This window comes from Cucumis melo, chromosome 7 (assembly GCF_025177605.1).
Source record: "Cucumis melo cultivar AY chromosome 7, USDA_Cmelo_AY_1.0, whole genome shotgun sequence".
Classification (NCBI taxonomy): domain Eukaryota; kingdom Viridiplantae; phylum Streptophyta; class Magnoliopsida; order Cucurbitales; family Cucurbitaceae; genus Cucumis; species Cucumis melo.
In genome coordinates this window covers 23,746,878-23,771,561 of record NC_066863.1, presented here as the reverse complement: position 1 = coordinate 23,771,561, position 24,684 = coordinate 23,746,878, and the positions used below count along the sequence as shown (strand labels likewise).

The following is a 24,684-nucleotide window of genomic DNA, read 5'->3' as shown; positions in this document are numbered from 1 at the left end:
AAAGTACAAAATAAAATAAAGAAACTTATAGTTGAAAATAATGTTGATTAACTTAATTATCTCCCATCTTTTCCAATGATGATTAACATAGATCAACCTTATAAATGTATTGACTATATATTGAGAGAGGAGAAATGATTATTAAAGAAACATAGGAATTATGTATGCTTAATTACTATAAAATGTGTAGTTCACAACACAAATTCAACAAAACATTGAAACACCAACTTTAAAAGGAGTAAAAGAAGCCAACTTTATACAAAACGAACAGAGAGCAAAATGGAAGAAGAATATCAATCTCACAAATAAACACAACGAATTTATGTTTCAAGAACAACCCAAAATGCACACAAGTTTCTATTTAAGATATAGAGAATCTTCTCCTCCTGGGTTTGGTAATGTCGATGCCATCATCGATGTTAGAAGTGTCTTTTGATCCGTGACGGAAGGGATTTAGTTTCCCAAGCGTTTTAGAGACGGAGGAGAAGAAGGTGCCCTTGGATCTAGAGGTTGGTACTTTAATGGAAGATGTTCCTTGAGAACTCCTTTGCATATCAGATATGTAGAGCTTCATCTTCATCAATTCTGACCTCAATGCCTCATTCTCTTTCACTAATGACACGTCTGCCTGAGCTTGAGTCCTTGCCATGGAAGCAGCGTCCTCTTGGGTGCTCTTCCGGTCATCGGGGGTGCCGCTTCTTAGCTTCAGTTGATCGTAGTAGAGAGCATGAAGAACTATTTGGACGGGCAACCGCTTGTTTTGTGAAGCATGTACTCGAGCTTCGTACGATAGTTTTAAAGGGTCCATCACACTACATACCTTCTCCCGTTCTATCTCATCAAGATTTGGGTGTGCCTGAGAATCAACTTTTGAATTATTTAACTCATCTTCAAACCACAGTTTATACCATGGAATGGAATGAAAGAAAGACAAACCTTGAGATATATATCAATGGCTCGATAAAGATCGTCATCAACCTTGCGAGCAAATTTGGGAATAATATTAGCAATCCCATTAAATTTTGATATACTGAGTTCACCATAAGTAGCAATTTCTCCCAAATACGCATCCACTGTCTTCGCCACTCTCTGCATCGCAACAGAGCAATTCTCTTTCAAATCTCCGGCACTAAACACCGCCACACTCTTCTCCTTTTCCACAAACCCCATTATTATCCTCCTTATACTTTCCAATTCCACCAGCCTCTCTCCATCGTAAGTGAACGACACCATCAACAAATCATCCACGCTCAAATGTTCAAGAACCATCGATATCCGTTTCTCCAGTTCGTTCTTGCATCCAGTGCTGGTTTTCAGGTAAATTGCTGATCGGAGAAGGCAGCATAGGAAGTGGATTGGGAATGCGGCTTTGTCTGAAGGTAAGAGAGATACGATTGATTCTAGGAGGTGGCGTTGTTTGATTCTGGTGTCGGAATCGTTGTCAACGGAGTAACTGGGGGTGGCTGAGGATCGGAGAGTTGTGCCGGAGTGGTCGCGGACTAGATCACGGAGAGATCTCTCGGCGTAGGTGATTAATGCAGCGGAGAGAGTGGAGGCTTTGGCGCCGCAAGATTTCATGGCGGTGATGATTTTGGCGAAGAATTCTATGTCGATTATTGTTAGTTCCTCTGTCCACCAATTTGGTGGTGATCGACTTGGGAAGTTTGCCTCATTGCAAGCCTGCGCAACGAAGAAACTTAAACTCATTTCTAATCATCTCAGTGAACAAAACAAAGAAATTAATTTATACAAGTAAAGTTTTGAATCCCAATACCCAAAAAGTAAACGATTTAATCTCTAAACAGGGGGCCTTAAAAAGGAGAAAATGGTGTACCTTGGAACTGATAACATCCACACATCTATGGACAATGTAAAGGTCTTCAGCCATGGGAAGGAGATGATGGGAAGATTTAAGAACAACAATGGCTCCAGAGAGGCTGGAGAGAGCCACTTGGGAGAGGAAATCTTCGGTCCGACCAACGAGGTTGTTGTCGCAATACTTGTCTGTCATTTGCAAGTACTCTGCAGCACATCGTAGCGCCGCAACATTGTGCACTGTGATCTCAAAGTTGACACCATAGCAGAACTTGGCTGCCTTCTCGAAAATTTCAGCGCCGCCGGGGATGTCCGTCAGATCGATCCTTGTTAGATCCGCCTCCGTCGATTCCATTATCAATTTTCGTATGTAGTTGCTCTTTGCTACCAACATGAACTGCACGCACCACCACACATCCAACGCAAACAACTATTTTATCCTTTGAATTTTCAAACTTGTAAGCCATAAAAGACTGAAATTATGAAACTTTCAATTCTAAGATTCAATTAATAAGTCATCAAATTGATACTAACAAGTCAGTTATGACGAATCACTTCTAATCATCCACTTGTATGATAAATTATATCCAAATTATTTCTCTAGTTTAGAATGTAATGATTATTTGATTTTAAAAATAAATTATTTTAGCTTTTAATCCAAAAAAAAATATACATTTAAACTCTACTTATCAAACACACATATTCTTGTAAACTCAATAACTAAAAAAATAATCTTTCTTAAATTGTAATAAAGTTATATACGACTAAATCGTTACATGTTGCAAAATGTAACTATTGAGTTGTTATTTACTAAAGATAAAAGAGACTAGAATATTACAAATTATGAGAAATTAATACTTAGAAATTAAATCGTTAGTAAAAGTCTATTCGGAAATTTGGAAAGAAATCGAAGTAACAAATTTGAAAGTTGTTTTGTTACCTTGTGAAGAGGAAAATGTGCTTCACCGACCGCAACGACAACATCGGTTGGAATATCTTGAGAGAAAATCCTAAAAAAGAGTGACGTATAATATGAACATCTAACATTTTTCTTTTGATACCTAACTAAATTTTTAGAACAATCAACACATACCACTGTCCTGTTCTCTCCATAGCAATGGACATCCTATTGTTTCCCTTCACAGACGAACTCATGCTTCTCCTCGAACTGTTATTGTACTCATTAGTATTTTCTAGTATGGCTATTATAATAATTAAAAATACATAACATTTAACAAATAAATCCAAGATAAATTTATTGGATTCAAATCTTAGTCCACTTAGACTACTACTAGATTTAAGTAATTTTCAAATCAAGCCTTTCCATTCAAACATTTGTAAAAAGAATGTAAATCCTTGCATGATTTACAACCAACAATGATTTCAAAACCAAGATCCAAATTGTCCAAAATCATCTAGATTAAATTTTGTTATGAAAATTTGAAACAAAGCATGTAGCATACAATTTTTTTAAAAATCAATAAGTAAGAACTTCACACTATGAAAATTTTGGTTCCTACCGACATTTTTTTTTATCACATAGAAGATAATTAACTAATTACAATAATATTAAAACAAAATCACCCTCAATTCAAAATCAATTAAATTACTTAAAGAGTCACATACCATCCATTAACAAAACTAGTGAAAACATACCAAACAATTTCCAATCACTTATCATTTAATACTTTCAAACATTTGTCACATCCCAAGAACCAAAACATATTGGATAAACTATACAAACACCCTTCGATTACACACTTTATTAAAAAATAAATTAAAATTGACAGCATTACCCTTTAATTAATAGAAAAAAAAAACTAAAATTATGTGACGATGATGCAACCTAAAACGTGAAACTTTTGTTCTTAGTTACTATCACACCATTTCATATCTCTAAAATATATATAAACTTACAGTTCTGAAACCAAAATCCGTGTGATTGAGCAAAGCTTGAACTTCTCCTAGAAGCCTAAAGAAAAGCAAGAAAGATTGTTGAGTAGAATATCCTCCAAAAATAAGAAATAGAAAGATTCCACGAGTAAAGAAAGCAGTTTAATCCGAGTTCAGAAAGCGAACTCGTTACCTTCTTGCTGGTTGGTGTTGGAAAGCATCCGAAGCTGGAGATCTGAAGGTAATGGAAGAAATGGAAATGCGGGTGGAGGCCGGGGCGTGGGAGAGGAGGGTGTTGGGGGGAGGGATGGAATGAAAGAAAGAATTGATGGGTTGAATAGATATAAAGAAAAATATTGGATATGAATATGATTGGGGGAGACATGAATGAGAAATGTGGACCTTTTTACAGTTTGTAAACATTTAAGACCACTAGAATAAGTGGCTAAGATTCATCCACCTTTGGGACCTCTGCATCTTGGCCATTCCTTAGCCACGTCATCTCATTGTCTAATTCTTCACTGACAATGACTCAAAACTCAATACAAGTTGGGTACAATACCATACATACACTCTTCCTGTTTGCTATCTAACCTCCCCCAATACCATCTATTCTATAATACATTTATATTTACCTTCCCACCTCATATCATATCTTATCATTGCTATAAAATCTACCCATCATTAATCAATTTTGTTGAATATATTTTTATATATAACATAATTATGCTTGCATAGAATTGAAGGGTAATCCTGTAACTAACAAATTTTTCCGAACAAAGTTGCATAGTAATTAGTTGGAATGTACACGACCCGGTTTGAAGCTAAAATTGCACCTGATTACAAAGTGGAAAAACAATCTCATTCTAAACCGAATCGAACCACTCATTTGTATCAAATCAAATTGAAACCGAACCGCTTATGCATAAATATTAGAATCAAAATCCTTTATAAACATTATACATAAATAAAAGTGCTACAAAGCCTTATAAACATAAATTAAATTAATCTCTACAATAATTAAGTACAAGATAGAGAAGTTTCAAACTTTGAAGTTTGAAAGGCTATCAAAATAATTCTTACAAAATTACAAACGTGGAAGTTTCAAATTAAAGTCCACCTAGCATAAGTAAAAGTACTACAGTTATACAAACTTCGTCAAGACAACTTTTCGTTCTCGTTCCTCTCTTTGATTTTTGCTTCTATACCCGCTTTGAAGTCTAAAAAAAATTTTGTTCCTCTCCTAAGTTATGCTTATATATTTAATTATTTATATATATTAATTTTTTAACAAAAAAAATAAAGTGGTTTGGTTATGTTTTAGAATCAGTTTAATGTCTTAAACTAAATCGAACCGTATAAAAATCAATTTCAATTTCACATAAATTGAATCGAACCACATGCATTCTTCAGTTTTCAATTATTTTTTTGAACACTCTTAATAATTAGTTAGGTGGACAAGACATACAAACAATCTTTTTTTTTTAGTATGATATTCACTTTGTTTACAATTTTTATTACACCAATATTCTATTTTCTTTTTCTCTACTGTCTCTAGTTTAGTTTTCACTCGATCACTAGATTTTAAAATAACGTTACACATCCCATCTTTAAGTTTTGAGTTTGGCTTTAACTTAATTTATAAGTTTCAAAATGTTACCATTTGAGTTTTGTTTTAATTTAGTTCATAGGTTTTTTAAAATTCACATTTTTAATTCAATTTTACTAAATAATTACTTTTAATTACTAGCATTTATAGAATAAATATTTTAAATGACAGAACTGCTAGAAATATAATCAAATACAGCAAAATGCCACAATCTATCAATGATAGATCATAAATATTTTGGTTCATTTCTTTTTATTTTTAAACAACCTTAATATGTATTAATTAAGTCAAATAAATTAGAAAGTGAAAATTTGATTGTGATTAAGAATAGTAAAATTTAGTTAATGGTAATGAATAGAGGTTAAGGAAAAACAAATTTTTAATGAAAAATTGAAGTCTAAAGCGCAATCTTAAAAATCTAGAGAACAAACATTAAAACATAACTCAAAATGTCGTTTTAAAGTTAAAACTAACGAAGACAAAAACGTATAGAATATAGACAAATAATCAAGGAAAGCATTGTGATCCATACGAGGTAGGGTAAGCATTATCCATGAGGTAGTGTATATACCAAAATCTTCATGGAGACGCATACAAAGGCATTGGTCCTTTTCAAATCGAAGGATAAAAGAAAGAAGAGTAAAATCACCCCCAATTATATCCATTTAGACATTCCAATCCAAATAAAACTTTAAAACAACCAATGAAAAAGTTTAGCCTTATGAATGAGTCCCTCATTGTTAAATATGATTAAGAAAGCTTTTGCCCTTATTCCCTTTATCATCTTTCCCTTTCATTATCAATGCATTTGGACAAAATGTGAAAGAGACAAAGCTCAACTTCCCCATCTATTCTTCCTTAGCTTGCTCTATTATTTTCAAATAATCTAACTTAATAATAATGGATGAGGCAAAGGCTCCAAACCCATGGGCACCCCCAAGTTTAAGAAAAACTAGAAGAAACTAGGATGCGGTTTCGGGAAAGCAAACGTCCCAAAAGGGAAAGTCTGAAGTTCTATGACAATAACCAATGTTCGATATCTAGAAATAATTGAGTTTTGGCACTCTACAACTTCGAGCTCTATAAACCATCCTAACCAATCTATATATAGTTACACATTAGTATAGAATGCTAGACCAAAGACTTCATAAATAGCCTCGCATTTGACAATAATCTCCAAATAAGAACACTTACCTTATTTTTATATATATGTGCTTAGTTGAATTATACGTTTCTTATTTTAAATTAAGCATTGGATGTTAAATTACACGTAAATCACTCTAACTAGTCAATAGTTAAACCAACACAACCTTTTACGAAATAAAAGTTGAATTTGGTGAACTTAGTGATTGATAATGTCTTAAGTTGAACTGAGGACCCTTTATTCTTTTTTCAAAGCAACACACATTTTTTTGGACGTGCTCGAGAAACTATATACTTCTCTTTCTAATTTTAAAAATTATAATATTTATAAATAAATAAAAAAAATCAAATAATTATTTATGGGAAGACAAAGAGGTGTTGGATGGTTGGTACGGACTTGACCTAACCATTTTTGAGGTTGTAGCTTTAATTCCCATTTTCCCCATAATTTTATTCTTTCTTCTCTTTCCTCACTCACTCTCTCTCTCTCTCCTTTTATCTTTTGTTATTTATCTTTTTGCCAATGTTATCCTATGAGTTTCTAATCTAATCTAATACAAAACTTAAGTTTAGATGAAGTGTTTTGGTGTCGATTTTTATCCTTCCAATTGTTTCAATCCAACTTTCTTTTTCACGTTTCACGATCTCATTTATATTTCGTCCTTAATTATCCAGGTTGATTTTTAATAATTAATCTTGATTATATTTTAGTTCTCCCAATAATCCATTAATGTTTATTTAATTTTTTTTTAAAAAAAAACCTTTTAAAAGATATATACTGAAAAATTGTAAAAAAATGGACAATTTGACAAAAATACTTACGAACAAAATTTGGGATTTTATCAATGATAGACATTGATATATTTCTATCGGTTATACTGATAAATACTAATAGAAGTTTATCAGTATCTACCATCGATCGAATTTCAAATTTTATTATATGTTTTAAATATTTTAGATTATTTTATCGTATTTAAAAACATCTTTCTGGCGAAAGAATATTAATTAGAAAAACCCTTAACCTTCAGTGGAATGCATATGAAGTAATCAAGAAAGAGTCTCGTCCCAGTGTAGGTTTGAAAAACGTAGGTATGGTCATACCAAATGTGATCTTCACCTAAACCCCTTCTATATAATATCCCTTCCATTTATTTACTTTTATAATAAGATTATCTTTTTCCAATTAATTAATTTTAATTACTATAAGAATTGGTCAATAAAACGTGAAAATTAATCCTAAAAACTATGTACTCACCACAACTATAACCTTTTTCATATTTCTCCATATTTCTCACTATTATTCTTCTCTCTAATCTGCTTAATGTTTAAACCCAATTTTTCATTCAAAATTCTTTCCATATTTTCTCATTTCCTTCCATATTTTTCATTGTTCAAACTCAACTTTTTACCTTTTTTTTTTTACTAAATAAAACGTTTTTATTTTCTTATTGAGTTTTAAAAAATTGAGTATTAGATTGCATTTTAATTTTTATATTATGGAGTTAATTGAAAATATAATGCACTTTTGAAAAAAAAAAAAAAAAAAGAAAGAAAGAAAGAAGGAAAAACACGTAGTTTACAAATTGTTTAGAGAAAATGGATTTTAGAAAAATTCGGGTGTCTCCTCAAGAGACGCATTCTATATTTTTTCATAGTAATATTTTTTGTCGCCGTTAAGATTTGGTTAGAAGTTTGGTTTTCTTTTTTTTCTAATTTAATGTTTTTTATTTTTTTCCGCATTAAATGTGAAATGTTAGGATTTGATTTAAAATGGATGTTTTCTTTTTTTGGAGTTAAATCGCGGTTTAAAATTTTCATCGAAATATGGTTATTCATATAGCTCTAAAATTTGGAGGGAAAAATTTAGATTTCTTCCAATACTAACAAAACTTAGGGATTTTAAATTTTTTTGATATTATGAAAAAATTTTAAAATTTTTAATTAACTATGTTATCTCAGTTACACAAAAATCAAATCTCACAAATTTTACAAGTTGTGAAACTATAAGATATATGTGTCATTATAATCTAATTAAACCACAATAGTTAGATTTACCGTTAATGTATAAAAAACCGACTTTAAGATTAAAAAACTAACACCTTATTAAGAATCGAGATAAAAAAAAATTTAAAGAAATACAATTGTTTATCGAAAAGCAAAACGTTTTTCGAGAGAGAGAGAGAGAGAGAGAAAAAGCTTAATATTAAATAGAATTTTTAACTTTAACATTACAAAATCAAAGGAAAAAAGAAAAAACATAACAAACCATGAAAGAAAAGGAAAAAAAAAAAAAGAAATTTATTAAATATATTTGAAAGTTTATTGTACGATTCATAAAATTTAATTTTGTCTTGTTTTTTTTTTTCTTTCTTTCTTTTAAGGCTGCAACCAATCAATTCTTTGTTTTAATTTATAAGATTATGGCATTTTAATTTGTGTATTATCACATAATTAATCTTAAACATCATTAAACATGTCGACACACTATTAAACAAAAAAAAAATGAAGTTTTTAAAATATGACTTTGAGTTTTAACTTTAAAAACTTATTAGATGTCGATTATTGTTTCAATAATCTAACTCAATCAATTATTATATTGTTTAAATGATCCAACATCATCAATTATGTAATGGGTATGAAAAAGCATAGTGAAATGTTAATTAAAATATGCAACCAAATTATATATGCATGTATAATACCTTAGAGGTTTAAGCTAGACAAAATTGTGTATGTTAGAAGTATAAAAATGTTAGGAAGAAAAAGTACAATAGAATTTAATACATTTTGTTATATTTTATAAATAGTTTTATTTATTTATTTATTTTGCTATATTTAAAAATGACAAAAAAAAATTTAATATGCTAAAGTTTTCATTGTAAATTATAGTTGTGATTTATCGAAATTGGGTCATATATATTGTTTATTTAGTAAAATTTTAGTTTAGTCCCTAAAAACCCATAAGTAAATTAAAAAGCTTATATTTTTAAAAATTATTTTTTACTCAATCATGACCCAAATATAATGAAATGTCATATAGTTGAAATATAAAACATTGTTATTGTTGTTATTTTGCCGTATAATTAAAAAAGAACATGAGTGATCAATGATTTTTTTTGCATATGGATGATTTATGAAATTTGACTAAATCCATTAATATTAGACCAAATATAGAAAGTATAAAAACCAACGTCTTACGATGATTTCATCAACAAAAATTTAACTTAACTGTATCCAAATGTACTAGTAACTGTGAATACCTAAAATAAATTTTACAATAATTTGATTATAAAAAGATGAAAAAGAATGATTTTTACTCTATTAAATCAGATTCACTCACTAGTTTTAAACAAAAAAAAAAAAAAAAAACCACATCACTCAAAAACCTATTAATTCCAACGATAAAAAAAAGGTGTAGCACTAAACTTGCAAAATTGAGCAATTTGAATGGTGTTTGGTTTGAAATTTCATTGGTTTTATGTTGTAGACCAATGTAATTCTATGGTCATTAAATACTAAATATTGAAAAAAAAAAGTATATATTCTTTAAATGCATGGAAGAATATTTTGATGGACAATATAATCATCAAAACTTTAAATGCAATATAAAATGGAATGGAAAGGGTGTGGGATTAAATTGATCCACATATATATATATATATATATATATATATATATATATATATATATATATATATATATATATATATATATATATATTAATATATTATATGAATGTAAATAGTAAATTGGTGGTGGATATAGGATAAATAAGAAAAAAGTGTAATTGGGAAGGTAGGTGGGTTGTTTCCAATTTCCATATAAACAGGGTCTACTTCAAACTTCAAAGTGCAATTTAATATTCTTACCAATGGACTACAACACTATATGCATATGTATATGTATTATTTTGAAGCCCAAAATATAATGAAACCAAGTAAGTCCCCTTTGCATCAGCAAACTTCTTAACATTTTGGTAGAATGAGTTGATCCACTTAATCAATACTTATTATAATACCGTAAGAAAAAGGATGATCTAAAATAAATAATTTTTAAGAAAGAGTAAAAATGTAAAAGGAATACTTAAAGTCAAGGCAAAACCCACCTAACACCACCATATATATGAAGAAAGACTAAAAGAGTTGCATATTATTGAAATTGTGTGTTGTTGAAGATGAAGGACTATTATGATGTCATTCCCACTCTAATAAATGCTCCTCTTTTGATGTGTTTCCAAGAAACCCTACAACTCAATTACCTCAACCTTACTCCTCTTTCTTAACCCATCAATACACTATTTACATATATATATATATATATATATATATATATATATATATAAACACCAAATTCAACAATCTTCTCTGTCTTCTTTTCTTTATGGGGTTTTTTCTTCCACGTTTATTTCACTTTTCAACTTTTAATTTCAAACATAGTTTCTTGCTGTGTATAAATCTGATTAAAATAGGTTAAAAAGTGATTTTGAAATGGTTAAATTCAGTATTCAATTCTTCAAAATTTATATTTTTTTATGAAAATTATCAAATATTTAAAATTAATTTTTCGAGTAATTTGGAACGTGACGACGGTGTTATTTTTTTCTTGCTCTTTCTTCTTTTTATTCCCCCAATAAATTTTATTTTCAACTTATTATCTTTTGCTTAATAATATATGTGAGGTGTAGAATCGAATTTTTGTAAAGCTAGTTGAACTTTTCTTACGGGCTACTATTAATTAACTCTACGTTAATTTGGAGTTAGGCTATTAAATTTTACAATTCTATTTAGTTTAGCATATATGTTGATCTCTTTTTTAAAGATTGACCCTTTGAAATATAGGTAGTAATATACAAATTAATATAATATAGTTATATTATAAATTTTGTAATTATGCAACATATCGAAGTATTAAGACAAATCCACATCGCTAATTAAAGATAATATAAATCTAAAGTTTCCTATAAGAACCCTAAATCGGCAATTTAAAATTAATTAATGAATTCCAATGAAAGACTGAAAACTAAATATTAATAAAGACATACTAATTAGTATTTATAATTGTGATGGTCATCTATTTAAAAAATATTTGTGTTTGAAAAGGAAAAAAAATAATAAAAGAAAGATGGATATAATACGTGAGTAAGTATGGGTTGGTCAAAGTTTTTGATAAATGTGGTTTTAGCTAAAATTTGTTGTTTATTCCAAAGTATGTATGAAAATAAAAATTGTATTATTTAATTTTTGTTTCTTCAGGTTGACGTGTTATCTCACAAAACATTTTTTCTAATCCCTCAAATACATTCCTTACTATTACTTTATTTTTGTTTTGTTTACCCCTTAGTCTCAATACATTCATCTTTATTTTTAGTACACAACACAAAACACACACACACACACACACACACTCTGTCTCTCTCTCTCTCTCTCTCTCTCTCGTATCAACCCAATCTTAAAATAAGAAAGGTAGAATTTTTAAGCATTAAACAAGTAGTACATGGTTTTTGTACTTTGCTTTTGTTATTTCAGTTCATATATTGGTAATTCCCATGTCTTTGTCTTTGTTTATTTTGTTTGATGAATATCATGTTAGAGATTTGTGAAAATGTTAATTTATTCTGTGAAAGTCATTGCCGTTATTTGGGGTACGAAAATTAAAATGAAACAAAAAAAAAAAAGAAGAAGTTAAATTAAGATATTATTTAGGAAAATTGCATGATAAAAAAAAAAAAAAACTGCTCATAGATAGTTATTTATTTTTAAATTTAATATTGTTGTAATTTAAAAATACAGTAATATATAATGTTATTATCATAAATATTTTTGCAAATAAATTGAGGTGCAATGACTAAAATGTTTTAATAAAAAAGAAAGGAAGAAAGAGAAAGAAAAGGAAATAATAAGTTATTGTTCCATTAATTTGGTCTTTTAGTTTGACTAAGAGTTATTCCAATTTCCAACCATAAATATGACTTCTACACCTCAACCCTTTTCTCCTTTCTTACCAAAACACACACAATAAAATCAATAAACCATGTCCGGCGACTGGCTTCAATTTTACCATCAAAATCTCTCTTCCACGGCGCCCCCACCACCTTCACATCATTCCACCTCCGAAATGATCTTCGCCGATCGAGTTTCTGACGCCACCGCCTCCGCCAACACCCTTGGTTCCACTGGATTGAACCCCGAAGGTCGCGTAGGAAAGCCGGTTCGCCGCCGCTCCAGGGCATCTCGCCGGACTCCCACCACCTTGCTCAACACCGATACAACTAATTTCAGGGCGATGGTTCAACAATTCACTGGCGGTCCAACTCCACCTTTCACCTCATCCATTTCCCCCAATTTCTCGTTAGGGTTCGGCGGGATTCGTCAATCCAATTTCTCCACTTCCCAAAACGCCGCGATTTCTCCGCCGCCGTCTGGTTACCTATTACAGCAACCACCACAGTTGTACAATCACAATCCCCAACCGTTCGTGTTTCCGACAGCCGCACATGGCGGCGATTTTCTTCAGAGGCTATCCGCGCCGAGGCCGGCTAATGGCGGAGTTGCTGGAGACGGATTTCTGATCGAAAGTGCGGTTTCTTCTCAAATTCCTCCGGCCGGAGCTTCTGCAGATTCCTCCAACGAGAGCAATGGCGGTAATGGCCGCTTACTGTTCTGATGACGGGGAAGGAACTACACTGCCGGCGTTGGCGCCCATGCCGATGACTGAACCGGATAATTTTTGGGTTCAAATTATGGGCACTCATTGGCAATGGTGATTGTGAAGTTGGAGTGAAGAAGAAGACTATACTTTTGTCTTTTTTTTTTTTTCCTTTTTCAAATATATATTTTAAATTATTTTTAGGTTTTTATTTTATTGGGTGAAATATTGAGATAAATGTTAGAAGAAATAGGGTTTGGGTTTTGTGTCTTTTGATTTCTTTTTTCTTTTTTTCCTTTTTATAGGAGAAAAAAAAATATTATATAAGATATTCTGTATAAATTATGAATAACTTGTTTCAGGATTATCTCATAACAATTTAATGTTAAAATATAGCAAAACTGTCATATTTTAGTAATTAGTATATTACATGCATAAATGTAGTTTAATCCGTAATTATCGAGTATAATTTTTTATATTTATTTTTAATAGGTTATCATCTACTACTATAATAATAGATGATAAATAAATAAAAAATTAATTATTAGAGAAAATGTGTAATGTGTATCATGTAGGATATTAGTGGAGTAAAATTAGTTCTTGGTCTCTTATTTTACTTCATATTTGTATCATATTCATTTCAAAATTTAGGGAGTCATATTTCGATTATTGGATTCATGGAATCCATTAAATAATTAGTGAAATTTCGGTAACAATTTTCAAAATAAAAATAAGTAATAATAAAACTATTATATTTTAATCGACCGGTGGTTTAGTTGGGTGTTTTTTTTTTCAATTCTTATCAAAATTTTCCTTTAAAAAAAATAAGAAAAATATGTTGCAATTACTTGTTCTTATCCACATGTTAAACTCCATAATAATAATAATAATAAAAAATAAATGGGCACAATAAAGTGAATTTCAAAATTTTTTAAATGAGTTTGTTTAAAACTTAAAATACCAATCTTATTCTTATATATTTTAAGATTTATTCGTTTCTAATTTATATATTTTCTTTTGTAGTTTCAATATATGGAAAAGCATTTATCAATTTATATCGGTGTATCAATGTATAGAATCAATAATTTTGTTATATTCCGATGGCTTTTTTTATATTAACACGTGCGTAATATCCGTAATATTTTAAACATTTTTCAATATCATGATTTGTGACATTCATCTTTGAATTATATTTTTTTCTTTTTAGATTCTCTTTGAAAATTTATACAAAGATAATTGAAGAAGTAAAAAAAATTACTAAAATAATAGAAAGGTATAACAATGATAGATTAATTATTAAAGATTTCTTTCTATATCATGGAATATCGAAGAAAAAATACAAAGAGAAAAAATAAAATAAACATAAACTTCAAAATAAGGAAGAAGAACCAAGTCAATAATGAAAATATCATAACAAATAAAACATCCATATTGATGGTCTACAAAGACATAAGAATAATCTTCTAACATACAAATTCATTCCACAAACATTTTTTTGCTAGCATTAATGGAAAGAGATGCATGATTATTAAAAACTCTTGAAATGCAACGAAAATCCTTAATTTTTTTTTTTTTTGTTATTGTCAGTCAATCATACAAAAAAGAATTTGTTGGAGGAAAAAGTGTAGATGAAGGGAAAAAAAAGTCCTTATCTATCATTCTTTAAATTTAAAAATGAATTTTGAGAGATATTGAGTTGTGTGCAAAATAAACCAAGAGAAGACTCTTTTTATAGCAACAAGAATGACATTGCAAAACTATTAAAATTCCAAAAGTTTTGAAACTAATGTAATTATAAATTAAATGTGAAGTCATAAATTTTAGAGTGATTTTCTTTATAAAAATAAATAGATAAAAGACATTTTAAATTTTATATTCTTAAAATTTGATTATATTTAATGATAATTAATAATTAGAAATCATTTTTATTAATAGAATTCGATTAAAAGGTTAATAATAAAAGAAAGAAAAGCTAAAAAATATATTTGATTTAAAACCCCAAAATTATCTATCATAAAGGATGAGTAAAATAGGAAGAAAAAGTTTTTTTCATATGGGAGTTTTTATATATAGTATATAGATAATTTGCTTTAATAATTATTTAAATACAAGTGTTAAATTTCAAAGTAAATTCCAACAAAAATAAATCCTTTTAACCAATAGTCTTTTTAGGTATAGATAATTATAAAATTATTTTGGGGGGTGTAGGAACATTTTCCACATGTTTAAAACAATTAAAATAATATATAATTGAAAATATCTACCTTCTATGATATTAATCAAGAATTGGATCTGTTGATGTTTTTTAAAAAAAAGTATAGAAAAATTATGAAAAGTGAAACGTCCAACAAAAATATTTACCTTTCGTAAAAAAAAATATTTTTTAATAGTTTTGTTCTATAAGATATAAATGGTTTGTAAATTTTTTTTATTAAAAAAAACTTTTAAGTTTTACTCATCAGTTTAACGAACTTCAAACATATTTCTGATGGAAACAACTTTTCAAAGATTTAATTGAAACTGAAAGAGGAAAAAAAGAAAAGAAAATGTAAAGTTTGGTCATTTAATATAAAGTTTAATTAAAATAAAGAAATGATTTAATTACAAAAATGACCCCACCAACACATGAATTTTAGTACGCTGTGTGCGCGCGTGACTATGCAAAATCATTGTTTTTTTTTTTCTTTTGTTATTTTGTAATTATTTTATTTGATTGAATTTATTATTTTATTCCATAATTCTTATAAAGTTATACACCTCCTTTTATTTTTTTCTTTTATTTTTAATTAGGTCAAGGGATTTTTTTTTTTTTTTAAAAAAACTAAAATAAAACTATATGTATATGTATATATTCATGTAAACTAAAAAAACAATCTACGTATTCATGTAAACTATATGTAAATATCTTTTTTTTAACCCTTCTAAGCTTTGACGTTTAAAATAAAAATATTAAAAGTTTATGAGGTTAATTATTAAAAATAATTAAATTATTGTAAATGAGAAAACTCAAAAAATTTTACAAAATAATATAGAAAAATTTCATATTATACCAATGCTAGACATAATATACTTCAATCAATGTCTATCGATGATATTGTTAGAAATTGATAGGAGTTCATCGACATATTTCGTTTATTTATTTATTTATTTTTTTGTTATATTCAAACATGTTCCTAACTAAGACATCTACCCGAAATTCTCATATATTTTGTATAAGTGGACTTAAATAAAATCAACCTAAAATTTTATTATTATTGATGTGAATATTATGATCAATTTTATGAGATAATTTACAATTTTGAGTTGATACTTTATGACTTCTTTTATATGTTTATGAATGTTTGTACCAACTTATGTGCACATCGACTAATCTATATTATAGGACAATTCACACATGTTGTCTACAACAAAATGAACTCATAACTTTTTAGCCCTATATCAAATCTATTTATTATTGATCAAATATTTATAAAATCATTGTCGGTTAATTATTAGTTTTTTACAATTTTATGAAATGTTAGAACAAACTAAGAACACTTCCTATGAGTTTGTTTAAAACTTATTTGATGTTGTTGGAAGTTTACATGATTTTGTTTTTAATTCTTTTGTTCTTTTATGTTTCATAAAGCTTCTTCCTTCTTTCTCTCTCTCTAAAATAACAATAATAACAACAAAGTTCACTCTCTTTTTTTTTCTTTCTTTTTTTTAATATCTTTAATTGTTATTTTATTTATTAAAGAGTATTGTGTTCATTTTATCTCTTTTTAAGTTCACATGTGAATGAGTCGCGATCACGACAATAGTTTAAAAGATAAAAAGAACTTTTCATCCTAAAATTTTATGGAAGTAATGATTTACTAATTAAACTTTAGGGTCTTTTCAAAAAAATAAAACAAAATGTAAAAAATATTTACACTGTATAAAACAATTTTTTTTAAAAAAAAGTTCACAACGTGAAATAACAAAAATATCTAGCAATTAATCGATCATGCACATGAACGAAAAGCTTCTAATTTAAATGATCGTATAATTTAGTCTAAAAGATCGTTTAGATATTGATACACGATTGTTTAGATTATGGTAAACGATTATTTGAATCTATCACTACAAGAAATGGTGGCTCTCTAGACGCGTAACAACATTGACATATATACCAAAATGCGTTGGGAAATAATCTCCCGACACATAACGTGAATGCGTTAGGAAAGTTTATATGTGAATGAGTCATAATCACAACCGAAGTTAAAAGATAGGTTAAAAAATACTTTTCGTCTTAAAACTTTATAGAAGCAACAATTTAGGACATAAACTTTAGTTGACAAGGATTTAATCTATGTATTTTAAAATTTTGAGACATTTTCAAATATAGTAAAATAAACTAAAATATTTACAAAATATAACAAAATTTTAAATTTTATTAACGATAAACACCGATAAATTTCTATTACTGTATATCAATGTTATTGATAAAAATATATCAATGTCTATCATTGATAGAATATAAATTTTTGCTATATTTTGTCAAATTTGTCATTTTTAATAATTTTCTTCAAAATTTTAACAATATAGTTATTAAACATTAATCAATAAAAATTTAATTATGCAAACTACGGTTTGTTAAAAATGATAATTTTAATAAATGACCAACTCGTCAAGCTTAAATTGCTACAAATTTCATAGTAGATTAAATTGTGACAAACTTAAAAGCATAGCAACTAAAACGTTAGTAAAATTCATCTAATTGATATGAGATTTTTAAAATTTAGCAATATACAATAAAATGTATAAATTCATGGAGAAAAGTATAAGATTATTATTGATAGTGTTATAAAGTCTATTTTCGAATCAAAATAACATAAAATATTACAATTTGTCTATGATGGATTACAATAGAGTTTATTATCTGTGTATATAGTAATCTATCCCGAATGGATTACGATATTTGGTTATATTTGTGAATATCTAAAATTATTAATTAATTAATATTAAATTGTTTTTGGGTGAAGAAAATGTGAGAAGAAATAGTGAAAAATTTAGATTGAGAAATGGGATGGAAATTGGAAAGATAGAGTGAATCAAAGGTCATGAACACATCACACTTCACAAATTTAAGGTCCCACACTAAACCCATCCAGAAGTCAAAATCCCCATTTCCCTTAAATTAAATATAAATGCCTTTGTGATTCACTAAGATCTTCATTAATCTTTATTGGTGCAAAGCCCATAATTTTGGCCCTCATTTCTTTTCAAACCTATCTAACTCATCATCTTTTCACAAAAGTCAACTACATAGATTTGCAAAATATATATACACTTAAATCTTCTACGTTTTTCTTCTCATTTTAAATAAACAAAAAAAAAAAAAAAACATTTAACTATTCCAGTTCCACATAAATGGTAGAGAAAATTATTTCAATATATTTTTTTCTTTTTATAAATCTATACGATTAGTAATTCTACGTGCATGTCTTTGGTAGGTTTGTTTGAACTCAACGTTATTTATGGTCAGTTAGACCATATATACTTGATAACTACTACTACTACCTAGATATAGGCAATATCAACAACCCTTTATTTGCATATCATATATTGGTAATTAAGAACGATTTTTAATGAATTAAATGAAAGCAACCCTCTAGTTTTTACCGCTTCATAGCTAGATTACCTTGATTGTTGGATGAAAGTATATGATCTATTTATTAGTAGACACATCCTTAGCATTAGATTTTATCTTAAAGTACATTATATGCTGATATCATTTTTCTTTATTCCTAGATTTCTCTATCATCTCATAACGAATATTGCTCTTTAAATCAATCATTTGACTATTTGTATATATATAATTTTGAAGTGGCCCGTTTTCCCTCTCTTTTCTCCTATCTATTACTGACCATTAAAATTGTGATAGCAAAAACCAAATCAATATTTATTTATTGATATATATTTCTTAGGGTCGAAAAAATAACTGATCGAGCTCCATCATGCATTCCCTTTTTAATCTTGTTTGGTTGCTTGGTTTCACATTTATTAAAGAGAGCAAAGTTGATCATTTGCTAAGTCTATTGAGTAGGAATAATGTTGGGAATGGATTAGTAAGAGAAAAAAAGGGGGACAACAATGGGGCATTGAAAAAGGGGAAGTTATGGAAATGGAAAGAGACAAAAAAAGGAAGATTTAGTAAAAAAAAATTAAAACATGTAAGTTTGAATTTGGCTCAGGTTGGATATAATTTTTATAAAAGAAATAACGTAGAACTGACAAGATTATATTGGATAAACATAGTTCTTCTCAATTGATCTCATTGATTGAAGAGTGGAGAAGTCTGAGAGATAAATACAACGAGCAACTTCCTTATATAGAAGGAGTGTTGCAAGAGACGAATGGAAAAATTAAGTGTGACAGACTAACAGTTTAATAATTGTTTGCTTAATAAGAATTAAAACACACCAAAATATATTTTTTTTACTGAGCCAAAAACCACCCGTCAATTCAACTTTCCGATGTCAAAGGCCTATTCAACACGAAACCCACCAAAGTAAAAAACAATGACATGTATCAATCAAGATTCAAAACTGAAACCCACCAACTGAAGATTCATCTTCCTAAAGCAAAAATCCACAATCAGAAAAATGAGAAAGACAACAGCGACCTTCATTTGAGAGTGAAACCTGATACTGTACAACGAACTCCATCTATCTGTTTTCTGTGATGGTTCTTCATTTAAAAGTGAGAACATGCATAATGTACAAGTCGGAGTTCCTAAAGTCTAATCTAGAAAGTAATTTTCTTAGGGCCAAAATGGGATCTGTTAAAATGGCTTAAATTTTAGGCCCAAAAGTGAGCCCAACTTGGGCATGTTTTCCATAATTATAGGCTGCTGCTCGTCTTCTTACCATGCTTCATCACATGCAATCATTTAAATAATATTAAGAAGTATAGTATCCAACAACGTTAACTTAGCACTCCAAAGACACCCTTAATTCTTTTAGGTGTTTTATTCATTTGAAAAGTAAACTATTTGAAAGAGAGAGGGATTGATGGATAAGTAATAAGGTCCAGTTGGAGTGGGTGAATTGTAAGACATGGCATCTCAACCCTTTGACTTAAAGTGGATCCTATTTCTCTCTTTTCCTCTAATATATGTTTCTTTAATTTTATGCAATTCTTCTCTAACTTCCATTCATATTACTTATATACACTTTTCTTCCTTTGTATATATAATATCCTCCTTCTCCATACTTATAAACCCGTAGTACCAATGAATAATATTATGACGAAGTATAATAATTTCCTCATCAATCTTACTCTATCTTCTCTTCTCCCTCTTCTTGCTTTCCTCTTCATGATCAATCCCACCCCTTCATACCTTTCTAACCTTGTTGTCTTTGGCGATCCCGTCGACTGTCCTCATCCTCACCACCACCACCACCGTGAAGACCCTGATGAAGATGATCAATCAGTGATAAGTTCTATTTGTGATAACTTTCCCACCAATCTCGTTCCACCAGAAACCACCAACACTTCTGTTTTTTGTGTTGATCAAAACGGATGTTGCAACTTCACGACGGTTCAAGCAGCAGTCGATGCAGTGCCAAACTTGAGCATCAAACGAAACATAATTTGGATAAATGCTGGAATTTACTAGTAATATATCTCAAATATTTAAACTATATGTTAGCTATGCTTTTTTTTTTCTTCTTATTCTTTTTAGGGTTTAGGGTTTTGTTTTGTTTTGTTTTTGTTTTTTTTGTTTTTTTTTTTGTTTTTGTTTTTGTTTTTTTTTTTTTTTTAATTTGGTTGGATTAATAATGTTGTAGTGAGAAGGTGATGGTACCAAAATCAAAACCAAATGTGACATTTCAAGGACAAGGCTATACAACAACCGCTATTGTTTGGAATGACACCGCCAATTCTTCACATGGCACATTCTATAGTGGCTCTGTCCAAGTCTTCTCTTCCAATTTTATTGCCAAGAATATATAAGCTTCATGGTATTTTCTATTTTTCAATCAAATGTTTGTTATTTTACATGATTTGGTGTTATAAGTTTACAACAATGGATCATCGAATTAATCGTCATTGTATGTATATGAGGTTGAAAATTTTGATGGAGGTTTGGAATTATCATCAAAGATAATTTCTTCGTAGCATCCTATGATGACAGGTGATAGTATATAGCAATTTGTAAGCAATCATCATACATATATAATGTCCATTCATAGCTAGCTAACATGTAAAGCCAAAATTGTTGTGTTGTTTATTTTAATTAATATGAATTCAAGAGTTATTCATTTTCCAAATATGTGGAAGAAGGTAACGTGAACACAAATAAATTGATAAAAATGGGTTGTTTTGGTGCTTAGCTTGTTGATCAAATGAGAGATTCTTGGTATAGTAAGCTTTTAATAAATCATATATATTAATTAATAATCTTTAAAATATTAACAAATAATAAAAAATACCTACCGTTTGGTTTTGAATGCTGAGTGTTATTTATTTATTTATTTTTCCATTTTCAGTTCTTTTTTCATTTTATTATTATTTTTCCATTTCCAGATCTTTTCCCTTTTGTTTTGTCCAATTTCTCTTCTTTTCTATTTTGTTATAATATATATATATATATATATATATATATATATATATATATATATATATATATAATTTCAGTTATTTTCTATTTTATTACAATGTTCTTCCCTTCTCGATACGAAATTTAATGATAAAAATGCTTTTTATCCTTACGTTTCATTTTAACATCAATTCTATTTTTTATTTTAACAATAATATCTTTTCAAAATAATTTTAAATTTCAAAGTTAATATAACCACAATGTGGATTCTTTTCATTTAGAATTTCTTGGGTTCAAATTAATTGTTTTTATTTCAATTTACTTCTTCTCCTATAATTTCTTTTCATAAAAACAAAAATATTCTCATTGTTGTAAAAACGAGGCACTAAGATTAAAATATAATATATAAAATAATATAAATAAATATATAATTAAAATAATAACAATATAATATTAAAATAATAGAATATAATTATAAAATAAAATAAATAAATAATAAAGGGATTAAGGAAATTAAATATTTAAAAATTCTAAAAGAAATCTACTATCTCCCCTTTCTTAAAAAAAACACTATGCCCATTTATAAGTAATTTGATGTGACATGAAGTTCATGACAACTTGAAACATGGATTAAAAGGATGACCTTATTTGGACGCTAAATATCTACAATAATAAGACACTTGACACATGGACATTTATACTATATTACTTATTTATAATACTCAGGTATTTTTGTTAATACTTCTATCAATATTGTTTTAATAATATAAAGTTTTTTTGAAAAAAAAAATAAGATCAATATATAATTAGATATTTAATAAACATTATTGTGAAAATATTTTGATTTTATTCAATAAAAAAGATAAAACTAAAAAATTTATAACTCTTTCTTATTTAAAACACTCCGTTTGTTGGTTTTTTGTTTTTATCAAACTGAATATCGAAACATTTGGCAGAATGTGGCGCCAATTCCGGGGCCGGGAGACGTCGGAGCACAGGCGGTGGCGATCAGAGTCGGTGGAGACCAAGCGGCTTTTTGGAGCTGCGGATTTTTTGGCGCTCAAGACACTCTTCACGACGACCGTGGCCGCCATTACTTCAAAGATTGCTACATCCAAGGCTCCATCGATTTCATCTTCGGCAACGGAAGATCCTTCTACGAGGTAAATCGGAGCCCTAGCTTTTTCGTTGATTTGGATTTGATGGTGAATTTCTTTTCAGAATCGCGATTTTGAAAACCTTGTGTAGAGTTGCCAATTGGTTTCTATGGCGAATCCGGTTCCGCAAGGATCTAAGTTTGTGAATGGAGCGGTGACGGCCCACGGCAGAGCCTCCGCTGAGGAGAACTCAGGATTTTCTTTTGTAAATTGCAGCATCGGCGGGACCGGCAGAGTGTGGCTTGGCCGCGCGTGGCGGCCGTTCTCTCGTGTCGTTTTCGCTAACACCGTTATGACGGATATCATTGCACCGGAAGGGTGGAATGACTTTAATGACCCCACAAGGGACCAGTACGTTCTCTTTGTTTTAAACCTAAAAAAATAATTTTTCTTAATATATTTACGAAATATAACAAAATTTAAATTCAATAAATTTGGTTGTCTTTACCCTAACAACCAATGTGAAATTTTTATTATATTATTTTTATTATATTTTATATATTTTTTTTCTCATTTTATTGTTTAACATAATTGAGAAAAAAAAAATAGAATTATGAAGTTGTTTCAATCGTACGGTTCAATTTTAAACTTCCACTTATAAATATTTGATTTTTTAAAAATTAAACTTATAAATGTTATTACTTTTACTATTACTATTGATTTCATGTATTATTATATATCTTCTAAACAGAAGATTCAATTGAATTTTCAAAACTTAAAAGTTGGTTTTATTTGGGTGGTTCGTTAGAAAAGATGAAAGAAAACAAGTTTAAATTTTAAAAACAAAGATGGTAATAGTCTTCAAATGGAGCCGAATACTTTCCTCACAATATTTGAAATTTGTTTTTAAGGGACTTTATTATATTTTTATTGCTAAAAGAATAGTTACAAATATGACTTTTAGATTCAAAATATTAATATATAGAGCAACAATTTAAAAAAATTGCAAAATTTGTCAAAATCGGTCAATGATAAAAGTCTATTACTGATGACTCATGTAGTATACATACAAGATAATCTATAAGTGATAGAAGTCTATCATCAATAAATTTTGCAACATTTATTTATAATTTTTCTAAAATATTGTTATATATTTCATTATCATTCTTAAAATTGCTACTCATTAGAATTTTTATTATATTATTGCCATCTTCATTTCAAAAGCAATCCACGCAAGTAAACTCTTTATTTTCCTTGAAAATTTAATAACTTATGATTGTTATCGTACACCATTTTTTTTTTCTTTTTTGTTTGAAATGAATTGTACAAAGATGGATGGATGGATAGGTATATATGAAAATGTATAAAGATTTATGGATTAAAGAGTAATGTAAAAATAAAAGTAAAAAGTAAGAAGAATTTTTGACTACGCAGGACAATCTTCTATGGAGAGTACAACTGCAGTGGAGCAGGAGCCAATATGAGCTCAAGGGCTCCCTATGTTCAAAGGCTTAATGATACTCAAGTTTCCTCTTTCCTCAATCTATCCTTCATTGATGCTGACCAATGGCTTCAACCCTATTCATTCTTTTAATTTCTCCTTATTCTTTCTCTCTCTTTTTTCTTTTCATATTTTATAAATTCTTTTCATTCTCCTCTCATCTGATTAATAAATGTCAACTTTATTTCAAAACTATTTGATCCTCTGCATTGATCAACATCTACTCCCTAAAACTATTGTTTCGAGTGTGTTGGTAAATTTTGAATTGTATTGTAATTGAAATTAATTTATGTCATTTGTAAATGTGATCATATGATATAGTAAAATTCTACGATATATTTACAAAATGAATCAAAATATTAATAATATAGTAAAATTTTAAATTATATAAACTACAGACAGACATTCATAAACT

At 28.6% G+C, this 24,684-nt stretch overlaps 3 protein-coding genes across 3 annotated transcripts; 2 read left to right on the top strand and 1 right to left on the bottom strand.

Annotated features, from left to right (window-relative positions):
• Nucleotides 1-138: 138 nt before the first annotated feature.
• LOC103493046 (root phototropism protein 2) lies at nucleotides 139-4,131 on the bottom strand. The gene is made up of 7 exons (XM_008453666.2): nucleotides 3,902-4,131; nucleotides 3,733-3,787; nucleotides 2,909-2,983; nucleotides 2,756-2,825; nucleotides 1,835-2,212; nucleotides 937-1,680; nucleotides 139-856 (listed from the first exon to the last, which is right to left on the bottom strand). Exons 3-7 carry the CDS (start codon nucleotides 2,968-2,970, stop codon nucleotides 362-364), a joined length of 1,749 nt encoding a protein of 582 aa, XP_008451888.2. The 5' UTR covers nucleotides 2,971-2,983; nucleotides 3,733-3,787; nucleotides 3,902-4,131; the 3' UTR covers nucleotides 139-361.
• An 8,266-nt stretch (nucleotides 4,132-12,397) lies between these two features.
• On the top strand, nucleotides 12,398-13,368 carry LOC103493042 (VQ motif-containing protein 22-like). Its single transcript, XM_008453662.3, has one exon. The coding sequence runs from the start codon at nucleotides 12,488-12,490 to the stop codon at nucleotides 13,118-13,120; it is 633 nt and encodes a 210-aa protein (XP_008451884.2). The 5' UTR covers nucleotides 12,398-12,487; the 3' UTR covers nucleotides 13,121-13,368.
• Nucleotides 13,369-20,333: 6,965 nt separating this feature from the next.
• Nucleotides 20,334-24,469, top strand: LOC103493043 (probable pectinesterase 8). Its single transcript, XM_008453663.3, is given in 6 exon segments — nucleotides 20,334-20,746; nucleotides 20,920-21,079; nucleotides 21,082-21,093; nucleotides 22,628-22,834; nucleotides 22,920-23,179; nucleotides 24,203-24,469. Coding segments are annotated over 6 exon segments (1,185 nt in total). The 5' UTR covers nucleotides 20,334-20,360; the 3' UTR covers nucleotides 24,363-24,469.
• The last annotated feature ends 215 nt before the right edge of the window (nucleotides 24,470-24,684 follow it).

Excerpts from the sequence above, each read along its gene's own strand:
- LOC103493046 (XM_008453666.2), bottom strand. The coding sequence starts at position 2,970 with ATGAGTTCGTCTGTGAAGGGAAACAATAGGATGTCCATTGCTATGGAG. Across the intron at positions 2,826-2,908 it reads ATGGAGAGAACAGGACAGTG|GATTTTCTCTCAAGATATTC; the intron begins GTATGTGTTGAT and ends ACTCTTTTTTAG. Across the intron at positions 2,213-2,755 it reads CACATTTTCCTCTTCACAAG|TTCATGTTGGTAGCAAAGAG; the intron begins GTAACAAAACAA and ends TGGTGCGTGCAG.
- LOC103493042 (XM_008453662.3), top strand. The coding sequence starts at position 12,488 with ATGTCCGGCGACTGGCTTCAATTTTACCATCAAAATCTCTCTTCCACG.